Below are 12,045 nucleotides of genomic sequence, written 5' to 3'. Positions count from 1 at the left end.
TCAAGGAAGGATCGGAGCCACTGCAGAGCAGTGCCTCCGAGCCCCATGTCCATGAGGCGCCCCAGAAGGATACCGTGATCGACGGTATCGAAGGCCGCTGAGAGGTCCAGCAGAACTAACAGGGACACACTCCCCCTGTCTAGCTCCCTGCGCAGATCATCTACCAAGGCGACCAAGGCTGTCTCAGTTCCATGTCCCGGCCTAAAGCCAGACTGTGCCGGATCTAGATAATCAGTGTCTACCAGAAACCCCTGGAGTTGTGCTGCCACCACACGTTCCATGACTTTGCCCAAGTAGGGGAGATTGGAAACTGGCCGATAGTTGTCAAATTGAGTGGGATCCAGTGATGGTTTCTTCAACAGCGGTTTTATAACAGCCTGTTTTAGGCTCGCTGGAAATTTTCCTTCCTGTAAGGAGGTGTTAACCATCACCTTCACCCACTCTGCCAAACCCCCTCTGGCTTCTTTTATTAGCCAGGATGGGCAGGGGTCTAGGATGCATGTGGTGGGTCGCACCTCTCCAAGGATCCTGTCCACATCCTCAAGCTGAACCAATTGAAACGAATCCAACAAAGCTGGACAAGCAGATGTTCTCGTTACATCCCCAGAGACTGCCGTTAACATGACGTCAAAGCCTGACCGAATCCGCTCAATTTTATCCGTGAAGAATCGAGCAAATGTTTCACAGCGAGCCACCGAGTTGTCCGGGGTCTCGCATTTTGGCGGGTTTAACAGGCCCCTGACAACTCGGAAGAGCTCCGCTGGACGATTCTTCGCGGATGCAATATTGGCTGTGATAGATGTTTTTTGAGCTGCCGCTATTGCCACACCGTAGGACCTTAAAAAGGCATTCAGGTGTGTTTGGGCTGGATTGGTGGGGTTCTGGCGCCACACACACTCTAGCCTCCTCTTCTTTCGCTTCATCGCTGCCAGCTCCTCAGTAAACCAAGGGGCTGGTTTAGCTCGGTTACTCGAGAGGGGGCGTTCCGGAGCGATTGTGTCAATTGCCCTGGTCAACTCACTATTCCAGCAGGAGACCAGGGCATTGACAGAGTCACCTGCCAAGGAGGTGGAAAAATCCCCAAGAGCCGTCAGAAAACCATTTGGATCCATAAGTCTCCTGGGGCGGACCATTCTAATGGGTCCACCACCCCTGCGGAGGTTAGAAGGCACAGTTAGTCTAAATCTGATCAGATAGCTATGAATGGCATTGGATGTTTGAGAACCTTAAGACTTAACAGATAAGAATTCCCATTTGGGGTTTTCTAGCACATAGCTAGACATGAGATTTCTAGAGATAAGTTTAAGCTGCTTTGTGCTGTAAAATTCCATGTGATTTCAAGAATTCAGGATACAGTCTGTGGTACCTATATTTATCAGTACAGAAGATTAAAGATTGATGGCATAAAATAATGTTTCCCTAGTTATCCTGTATACTGTCATGATCTTCCACACCTTTTCTCTCAGAAACGTTTTTTCCTTTGGCATTGCCACTCTTGCCGTGTTGTTCTTTTGGAACACTGCCTCCTTTCAACCATCATGTCTTGGTGGTATTAGCCTCTCTTCCGCTGGTGATGGATGTCCCTGACTCGCCCTCCACAGCTGAAGTTAATTCTATGTATCACTGTTTGTGATGGCACACCAGGAAGATCTAATGAGAAACCTAAATGTGTCTGGCTATTTTCCCAGTGACCATCGGTATGCCCTAATTACTATAATTCCCCCAAAATAAAACTCTATAAACAAGATTAAGTTTAACAATAGTTTACTAAGTAATCAAGGTAAATTACAACAATGTACAAAGGTGAAGATTGATTATGATGGTATAACTCTGAGGTAACAAATTACTATTTCTATGAGGTATTCTATAAACTATACACTATGGGGGATGATGTAACTATCTATCTATGACAAATATTATCTATCCTTTATTACATATATTATCTATGAACTATCTATCTAACTATCTATAACTATTCTATGGCAAATACAAACTATCTATCTATAAACTCTCTATCTATAGGGCAAATACGTGTTATAAACTTTAAGGCAAATACAAACTATCTATGAACTCTCTATCTAGAGGGCAAGTACGTGATTAGGATGGCCTGTTCAAATTGCTAGGCCAGACCAGACACTATCTGGTAACTATCTATAAGCTATGACAAACAAAGAATGGGAAACGAAGTTCTATAACCAGCCCATTCTGGCTCTAGGGGGAACCTAAGCTCTCCCCTAAACTTGGTAAAATGGAACAATCCAACAGGCAACAAAGAAATAATACTAGGCCGAGACATCACACTGTTAATCTGAGCAATTATTCATTTTTTTCTTCTAGACTGCCCTCCTATCTCTCTCTCTCAACCATATTTCAAATCTTGATATCTATCCAGCCATCTTCTTGTCCAAACAAAATATTTATCAGTTTTGTACTAATTTATGCATTTTTCTTTGTGGCTTCTGTGAATGCATACATATGGAGTTACTGCTCCTGTGCAGGCTTCAACTGAAACTTCAGCTTTCACGGATGAAAAAATAATGGCCAAAAATAGGGAGTCATGCCTCCAGAGACCCCTTCTGGACATATGTTTCCCTGCCAACACTTGTGTTTAGACTGCAAATGGATATTTTTATGAAGCAACTTCCATAAATATAACTTGTGTGGGGTGTGAGAAGTCCAGATAGTGATGAAAAATAGGGTAAAGGTAGCCTCTAGATCTTCCCCCATCTCTTTTCCTCTTAGTCTTTGTAGGATGTTTCCATCATTTTTGTTCATGCTTAGCTTGCTCTCTTGCAATGGTATTTTCCTCTCCCATCTCCAGATCTAGCTCACTACCTGCACTGCTGCATGTAGCGAACTGTAAAAGTCTGCAGTCATCCCTTCTGTCCCACTTTCCTCTAAGAATCACAAGGTAACATAGATGGGATAATACTGTTTTATCCTCTCAAGCATGTGGAACAGGATTAGCTGGAGAAGGGGTGATTTATGAGGCAGTCACTCTACTTCGGAGCAAAGTCTCCCTGGCCCAAGTCTTGTATCCTCTCCACCAATACTTCACTGCTTTGCATTGTGTCTATTGAATTTCTTGCAGTGAAATACAGCTATCTGAAGACTTTGCAGTATTTGATACAACTGAGTGGGTTGGATATAAGAGGACAGCAGACCAGGGTGCTGATATCCTATGTATAATTATGGGATTCTCCTAAGAAGTTCCCCAGTAATCAATGTCTTCCCAGGCTATTCCGCTATATAGAACTGCTAGGCCCTTGTGAGAGAATTGGTCCCTTATTCTGCCAGGGAACAAGAGTTGTTTGTTTTTATGGTTTTAACATTTGCTATTAGATGAGAAATGGACTAAGACTGTACTATGGATATTTGGGCCTGGTTATTGCACCTTACCCACTCCCTGGGCCCCCATGTCTTACTTGTACTAGCCCCGCCCCAGCCATCTCAAACTGCCTAGGCCCCCCCTTTTTTTGTAATTTCGACTCTAACAGCTAATCTTGTCACAAAAGAATAAGGTGGGTTTGTTTTTAATGTATATGTGTTATTCTGGTAATTTTACACTTATGTTATGTTTACATGGTATGTTTTTTGTGTTTTTTGTGATTTGGAAACTGCCCTGAGTCACCTAGGGGAGATAGAGCAGTATATAAATAAATAATAATAATAATAATAATAATTATTATTATTATTATTATTATTTTAATAAAAAAGAGAGAGATCAGTGATGGCCTAAACTGAGTATCTGTTGGAAGATGAGGTAAAGGAAAGTATTAGGCCACATTTGAACCATCGATTTAAGTGCTAATTATGGGCAGAAGTATATCAGTAGAGCAAAATGTTTCCATACCATTATTTCAGTTTTCTGGGAAAGTGAGGTTGCAGCTGTTTGAGGATAACAGGAAATAGGCTGCATCTGGGTGCAATGTTGTTGTTATGATCAAACTAAACAAAGTAGTTGTTTTTCCTGTGCCCTGGAGCAGATGAACAATCATGTTTGTAAACTGAAGCTTCACTCTGTTTTATATTGCTGCTTAATATATTTTTTTCTTGGATATAATATCTTCCTTGTGCTCTTCCAGAAGAACCTAGCTGCTTCTGTGCAAGCATAAGCAAAATATTTAAGCTTAGGGAGCAGTGTGTGCGTGTGTGGTTTTTTTTTTTTCTGCTCAAGCTGGACTTTCTTTCCAAATATTATAGTTTTGCCTCTTTATTATTTATTATTTATTTATTTAAAACTTTTATTTCCCGATATTCTCAACCTCCGTAGAGGGACTCAGACCGGCTTACAGCAAAGATTCAATGCTAACAGTACAATCTAAAACATCATATAATAACGAGTTAAAATACATATCGCTTAAAATTACAAATAAGTCAAATCACCAAGATAAAATCATGTCCAACTCAGTCTGTATGTGTGGTCGATAACTTTGTTCTGTAGCCGGTTTCATCCATTACTCTGGGAATGCTTCCTTCCATAGCCAAGATTTCACCAGCCTCTTGAAGGACAGGAGGGAGTGGGCAGATCTGATCTCAATAGGGAGAGAGTTCCATAGCCGAGGGGCCACCACAGAAAAGGCCCTGTCTCTCGTTTGCACCAGATGTGATTGCGAAAGTGGCGGGACCGAGAGCAGGGCCCCACCAGAAGATCTTAATTGTCTTGATGGTTCATAGGGGAGAATACATTCGGACAGGTAAACCGGGCCAGAACTGTATAGGGTTTTGTAGGTTAAAACCAGCACTTTGAATTGTGTTCGGAAGCTAATTGGCAGCCAGTGGAGCTGGTGCAACAAAGGAGTTGTGTGTTCCCTGTACCCCGCTCCCGTTAGTAATCTGGCTAATTTGGTTGGACTAATTGCAGCTTCCGGACAGTCTTCAGAGGCAACTCCACGTAGAGAGCGTTGCAGTAGTCAATACAGGATGTAACCAGAGCATGGAATTCTTTAAGCAGCTCTGAACACTTTTGCTAAGTAATTAGTACAGCTGCAGCAGTAGATCTAGTTCCATCTTTGGTTCTCCCTATTTATTCCACTTCGTTGAATCTATTTTCTGTCTTCAGTAGTGAACAAATTTGGGTAATTGTGGCCCGTTAGCTGTTGCCTTATAATGTTGAAGTAGAGATTCTTAGTGGATAATAGTTTCTTTTAGGATTTATCTGTATTTTGACCTTCTTTCCCACTTATTTTTGCAACTGTAGTCAAAGCTTCCAAAAAATTGTGGAACTTGAGTCTTCTGAGAACACACCATCCTCAAGTTTCTGTCCCATCTTTTGCCAGAAATCAGAACTCAAGACACCTTACAATTTAAAAATGCATACAACATATACAAAATCTACATAACTAAGCTGTTCACAGAAATCATGAACACCCCAGCCAGGAATCCAATTTCATTTTTAGGTCTTTTTGTTTCTCTCTTGCTAAAATGGGCATTTCTGCCATTTGTCCAAAGCAGGACTTTCCTGTTGAGCTGCTCAGGTCACAAGGCAGTCGTGGCTCCATTTGGCCTCTTGAACTTTTAGCGAGTTTTCATCTGGAATTCAATCTAGCTTCTCTGCGTGACGCAAAGGACACAAACAACCGAATGCTTGGCCTCTAATTGCACTTCGCTGAGCAGGTGATTCATGTGGAGTTTGTGTACTACTTCAGATTGTGTCTCTTCCTTGAAAACAGCTGTGTTCAAAGTAGCACCTTTTCTGCCCAAGAAACATTTTAGGTCGAGCTTATTCTGCATAAACCGAATGTGGCTAATACCCGTGGTGGCAGATGCCTTTATAAACAGGGAAATCTGTGTTTCTTTCAGTTACTTTTGTTTTCCAAAGATATATCCCTCTTTTAAAAGCAGAGATGAAGATCTAGAAAGGAGTGTTCACTGAATGTATGGAGCAGGAAGTAATCTGTTTAGTTAGGCCCTAAACAGCATCTACATGGGCAATCCTGCCACAGAGCAGACTAATCCAACAGGTGTGCTCTTTAAGTACATGAAGAATGTGCACTGCCCTTAGGCAAGGATCATAATTTAGAGATCTTGATCAGGACAGCAGCTAATTTAATGGACAGTGCCCAAGAGCTGAGGTGACAGGATATCCTCCTTTGAATCCACAGACTCCACCAGGTTTTGACAGCGGGGGGCCCTTCCACACAGCCCTATATCCCAGAATATCAAGGCAGCAAGTATCATATTACCTGAATGTGGACTCAGATAACCCAGTTCAAGGCTGATATTGTGGGATTTTCTGCCTTGATATTCTGGGATATAGGGCTATGTGGAAGGGCCTTGGGAATCTTTTAAGTTTGGTCTTTTAAGCTGTGAAACTAGAGGCAGCTACTTTTCCCTTCACATTCTCAAAGTGCTCTTTATGTTGTTTCTTAATATTTGGATTTTCAGGCAAACAGCAAAACTATTTTGCTGTGTTGATGATAACCAGAAATTGGCATGTTGACTATGTTTCTCTTGTTCGGTATTTTGGTTAGAGTGGGATATTTTCCCTAAAGCAAAAGGACAAATAACAGGGTCATGTTGGGAGAATAATTTATGCTTACTCTGTCTGGAATTATTGAAAAAATAAACTTTTGTGTGAGGCCACAAATAATATGCAGCTACTTGAATAATCCTATTTAATCCTCTCCTGAAAGTTAACTTGGTTTTAGGAAACTCGGATAGCAAGCAAATCCCCAAGAGAGGATACGTCTGTCTACCTGATGAACTCAAAAAAGTTATGCAAGAGTAGGAACAGTTTTGAAGTCAGGAAGGAAGCCTTGCCCTTTTGAGGAAAACAGCCCAGACTTACTTTATGGCTTCCTCCATGACTCAGTGGTGCTGGCAGTCCTTGCCTTCACAACCGCATGGATTTTGAAGTAGTCCAGCTCTTGGATTAGTATTGTTTTAACAGTCTCCAGATCCTTGTTTTCTTGCAAGCATTTGGCTTCATGATCAATTGTTTACATGTCTATTTGTTGCCCCTAGAGCAAGGGGGAAAGTACGGCCTTTTTATTTAGGCGAATGTGCTTGGAGCAAGGAATCTCACAATTGTACAAGACCTTAAGGTGGTCTTGTTTTGTAGAACTAGTGTGTATCAATGATTGTGGAGTCTTGTCTTTAATGCTGTGTCAGGATAAAAACATTTAGAATGCTGCCTTTGTGTCTAGCTGCTTCAAGAATTAAGTGATCCTTTCTGCATACATTGGTTGTTATTGCTTAATACTGTGGCATGTTGAGCCTTTCCTTTTCTGATGTGTACCTGATGAAATTGGCTAGTTTTAAAAAAAGGATATAGGAGGAAACACCCAAAGGGTTTTATTTCCAATGTAGATATATTTCAAAGGAGTGCTTTTTGCTGGGTCCATAGGAAGAAAGAAAAGGGTTACATTTCCCCTCCTTGCATTCTGTATTACAATAAAGAGCACATTATTACCATTAAAAATACTCACACTTGGTGCAAAGATACATTGAAATGCCAAGTCTTCTAGAACCTGCAGTAATGGCCATTTGCTGTTAAAATTTGCATATACTGCCATCTCCTGATAGGTGATATTACTACACAGAATTAAACTTAAACTGTGTATAAATTTAGCATTTGGAACATTTTGTTTCAAGAGCTTATTGAGAACTTAACACTTTGTATTTATTTGAATGTTCCCATCTCTAGAGGGCACATATTAGTTTGTGAAAGGGAAATAGGACTCGCCTCCCCTGGTTTCTACTGAATAAAGCCATCATGTCAGGCGGGAGAGGGGAACAGGTGTGTTTCTAATCCACTTGCATATTTATGTATTTTGTCTTTCTAGTAACCTTTCAAAGCAATAGCTGTTACAATAAAAGAACATACAACTACTGAGATGCTGAAAGTTTAGTCTTCAGTTTGGGTTATGGGAGCTTATTTTTACACAACTAAAGCAACCTTTGTGTCATGCAAGTGGACTAACCACTGTGATCTATGGACCAGAAGCAACTTGCAGTTTCTCAAGTCACTCCTGACACGACAAAAAAAAATCCATGGATTAAATACCATGAAGGAGTGGGAGAGGGGAAGGAGACAGGCCAAGAAGTAGAGTGGACTGTCTTGGCTGCGAGGCCACTCAAATACTATATTTACTCCAGTAATGCTCACCTTTTTTTACTAAATTACATTGCCAAATTGAGATTTGAGAGGCCCTGAGGCCGGACAGAGAGTCAGAGAGTGTGAAGAAGCTGTTCCTGGTAGTGTAGTAGTGGCAGATTCAGGGCTCCATGGCCACTTGGAGAAGCAGGTTGGCTGTTTCTGCTACTTAGTCACAGATCCTGCTTCCTGGGTGGCCCTCGGGATCTCTCACCCACTCCCCCCAGGCTCAGTCCCAGGTGTTTCCCAACTGGTCGAATTCACAAGGCCTTCAAAACCTCCCCCATGGTTCTGAAGATCTCATGAATGAGGCCAGTTGAGAATTGTGTGAGACTGGCAAGTTCACCAGACTTAGCCTGATAGAGGGGCATTTCATCCCAAATTACCTTGTTCATGCTGCTACCTTCCTGACCTGCCATGCCTGTGCTGTTGAATGCATTACATTGGAGGGCAAAACCATTTCTTTCAAAATTGAGGTGTACAATACATTCAATTGCTCATTATACTCAAGTAAATGGAGTACTTCTTAAAGGGGCACCAGTATCCATGAACTGTCATCAGCGGCCCTAGGTAATTTTCAATGGTAAGCAAACAGTATTTTGGCGCCGCCCCCCCCCCCCCGCCCCCCTCAACCAATCACTGATATATATATTTCCTGTTCGTCGTGGGAATTATGTGTGCCATATTTGGTTCAATTCCATCATTGGTGGAGTTCAGAATACTCTTTGATTGTAGGTGAACTATACATCCCAGTAACTACAACTCGCATATGTCAAGGTCTATTTTCCCCCAAGAGCGCCTCAAGAGCGCCCCTGGGCAAAATCAACTATACTGCAAATGCTTACTTTGCGTAATGGGTTGAGCCGTCCCTGACTGTCATAAAGCTGCCTTGGGAACAGAAAACATCTATTTCATCCCAAAGGCCTCTGCCTCAATGCTAGGTGCCAGGGCAATTTCTGGAGCCTCATCACCAGCAACAGACCTTACACATAGGGAATTTGGGATTTTGGGGCACTAGCTAGGACCTTGTGCTTCTGCATTTGCTTCAATGGGTTTGGATGACATGGGATTAAGCACCCAGGACAGATGTGACTGTGTTTTCAATTCTCTCCACAGACAATACTACTGGTATGATGAACGGGGAAAGAAGATCAAGTGTACTGCCCCTCAGTATGTTGATTTCGTCATGAGTTCAGTACAGAAGCTTGTGACAGATGAGGATGTCTTTCCTACAAAATACGGTATGTTTTGAGTAAGGAATATCTGCCTCAGGCATTATCTTATCATTTTTACTACAGATATTGAAGATATAAAGACTATAATATGCAAATATGACAAACCGTGAGCAAGCATAGATATTAAAGGGCATTGTTTTAATGGTATTTGTTCCAGATCAAATTAAATAAACTTCATGCATTACCATTGCTGTGTCAGTAGCTGGCTCTGGCACATTGAAGATTCAATCAGAAACCTGTGAGATGTTCATGTACAGTTTGGTATCTAAGACAGCCATACTTGAAGCATAGTAAAGAATCAATGTAGAATACAGGAGACTGAGTGTAATAATCCAGAGCAGGATTACTATGTTTGAAATGTTCTGGGAATTCAGAAAGATATCATGGCTTCTCACCTATTTTTCTCTGATGGCTTCACTCCCACTTTTCTCTCTTGACAGGCAAGGAATTCCCCAACTCCTTTGAGTCTCTAGTGAAGAAGATTTGCAAGTACCTGTTCCATGTGCTGGCCCACATCTATTCTTCCCACTTCAAGGAAACATTGGCACTGGAGTTGCATGGACATTTGAACACACTCTACATACACTTCATCTTATTCATCAGGGAGTTCAACCTGGTGGACCCTAAAGAAACCACCATCATGGACGACCTCACAGAGGTCCTCTGTACCACCAGTGGCAGCGTCAGCAGCAATGGAAGCGGCAATGGTGGTGGCGGCAGCGGCAATGGCAGCAGCAGCAGTGGGAGCAGTAGTAGCGCCGGAGCACAGAACCATGTGAAAGAGAGATGAGTCTTCCCAACAGGCGCAAAACTAAATGCTAACACTTTTTTAAAAAAAATACTCTATATTCTCTGTGTGTATGTGTATGTATATGTGCATATGTGTATATATACAAACATACACAGCCATGACAGTTTAAGCAATTCTGCTGCCACCACAGGACATGTAGACATACAGGACTGTATGGAGCTTTGGTTAAATGCATCATCCTTGGCAAGAAGTTGCATCAGTTTTGTTTTATTCCCTCCCCTGCTGCCTTTATTCTCCTCCCCATCAGATGGATGATGAGTGCTGTTTTTAGAGAAGAACCACATTTTTTTGAGTTGGGCTACTGCTTTTGAGGTTTTTGTTTTGTTTTGTTTTGTTCTGCCCCTCCCCACCCCCTTGGGGGTGGGGGGAAGCCCTTGAATGCAAGTCCCTTTCTGTCTCTCTTCGTCTCTCTAGGATGGTGGCACTGCCATTTTAAAATGTTATAAGAAATGACTTGTAAAGAGGCTGTATTGGGAGGGGTGGCATTGAAATTTATTTGTTTTTACCTAAATTGACACTCTCCTTCCCCTTCTCTCAGACCCTTTTGCATCTAGCCCTTTGGGTGGCTTCTAATGGGGAAAAGAGCTTCTGGCTCAACTAGAGTAGCAACATGGCTTCCGGCACACTTAATGGATGTGGCTCTCCAAAGTACCAGGCCTCCGCTTGTGAATCAGAAAGAGTGTCCACTTACTGCTCCTAGTTTTCTGCCCAGCCCTTGGCTCCTTCTTTCCCAGACACAAATACCAGGATTGACATAGTGAAGGGATTATAGTTCAGACACAGTGATAAAAGCCACAATCATTTCTTTTGCATTGAACAGGAGTGCAGGGGCAAGATGGAAAGGGGCACACAGTCTATCACTACCAGCGCTAGAGAGAGGGCTGTTGGCATATAATTATATTGTTGGCTTATTTTAGTTCATCTGTCCAATAATAATAAAAAAAATCTATCAGGCAAATCTGTGTATTTCTGTCTGCTGTGTGGCCTGTAAATTAGTTTTATTTCCTTGTTATTTGGGAATGCAGAAGTTAAAATATTTGGTTTTAGTGGTGTTCCTGAAAACGGCTGGTTTCCAGATGTGTTCGACTGGAACTTTTGCCTCTGGGCTAGGAGTGTGCTCCAGCACATCTGGAGGGCACCAGGCTTGAGTCAGGCTGGTTTACAAGATGGAACGCTGTTGGCATTTTTGTGATTATGTAAGTAATTATATAATACTGAAATGCCAAGACTAGAGTACGTGTTATTTTCCAGTCATGCTGCAACTATTTTGTATAAGTCGTTGACATTTGTTTTTATAATAGTTTCTGTTAAAGAAACAAACTCAGGACTTTCACATGTGAAATTTTCAGCTATAATTAAGGATAGTATGTTCCAGTTGCTAAAAGAACTGGTATTTTCAGCGCATACTGGGTTGCATTCAAAATCATTCTGCATTTTACTGTACAACAGTATATTTCATGAAAAAACATACTATTAACTGGTCATAACTTTGAGTAGAAGCAAATCATATTGACTATATTCAGGACTTGTTATAGGATGACCTCAGAATGTGGAGACATCAGTATTTTTCTTCATATGCATTTGACATCTTTAGTTCTCAATCCAACATCCCCTTAGGTCAGCATAAATATCTGCATGCAGACTTACACTATCCTGAGCTATATATCCCCCTTGATTTAGTATAAAGCCCTGAAGCTATCACACATAACCATTCTGTGCTTTGCAGCAAGCAGGCATGATCAGAGTGACTTCTGACTACTTTCAATGACTGTACTCACAATTATTAGATTACCACTAAAATTCTCCAAAGGATCATCACAGCCACAGATCACACTGGTGTCATCACTGGGCATCTAGCGATGAGAGGGTAGCCAAAAGCTTTTCAGTTCCTTCCTTCTCAC

At 41.8% G+C, this 12,045-nt stretch overlaps 1 protein-coding gene across 4 annotated transcripts in view; it reads left to right on the top strand.

The window, feature by feature from the left end:
• Positions 1–11,102, top strand: part of MOB2 (MOB kinase activator 2) — a 142,457-nt gene extending 131,355 nt beyond the window's left edge. For all 4 annotated transcript variants that reach the window (XM_060768831.2, XM_060768815.2, XM_060768822.2 and 1 more), the window contains exons 4-5: positions 9,215–9,339; positions 9,774–11,102. In XM_060768831.2, coding sequence (XP_060624814.1) covers positions 9,215–9,339; positions 9,774–10,123 — 475 coding nt within the window. In that variant the 3' untranslated portion in view covers positions 10,124–11,102. The remainder of the gene's footprint in view (positions 1–9,214; positions 9,340–9,773) is intronic.
• Positions 11,103–12,045: the final 943 nt, after the last annotated feature.

The sequence above is a fragment of the Anolis sagrei genome, chromosome 1, assembly GCF_037176765.1.
Source record: "Anolis sagrei isolate rAnoSag1 chromosome 1, rAnoSag1.mat, whole genome shotgun sequence".
Taxonomy (NCBI): domain Eukaryota; kingdom Metazoa; phylum Chordata; class Lepidosauria; order Squamata; family Dactyloidae; genus Anolis; species Anolis sagrei.
The sequence above is the reverse complement of the archived record's forward strand: the minus strand, read 5'-3'. Positions and strand labels throughout refer to the sequence as shown.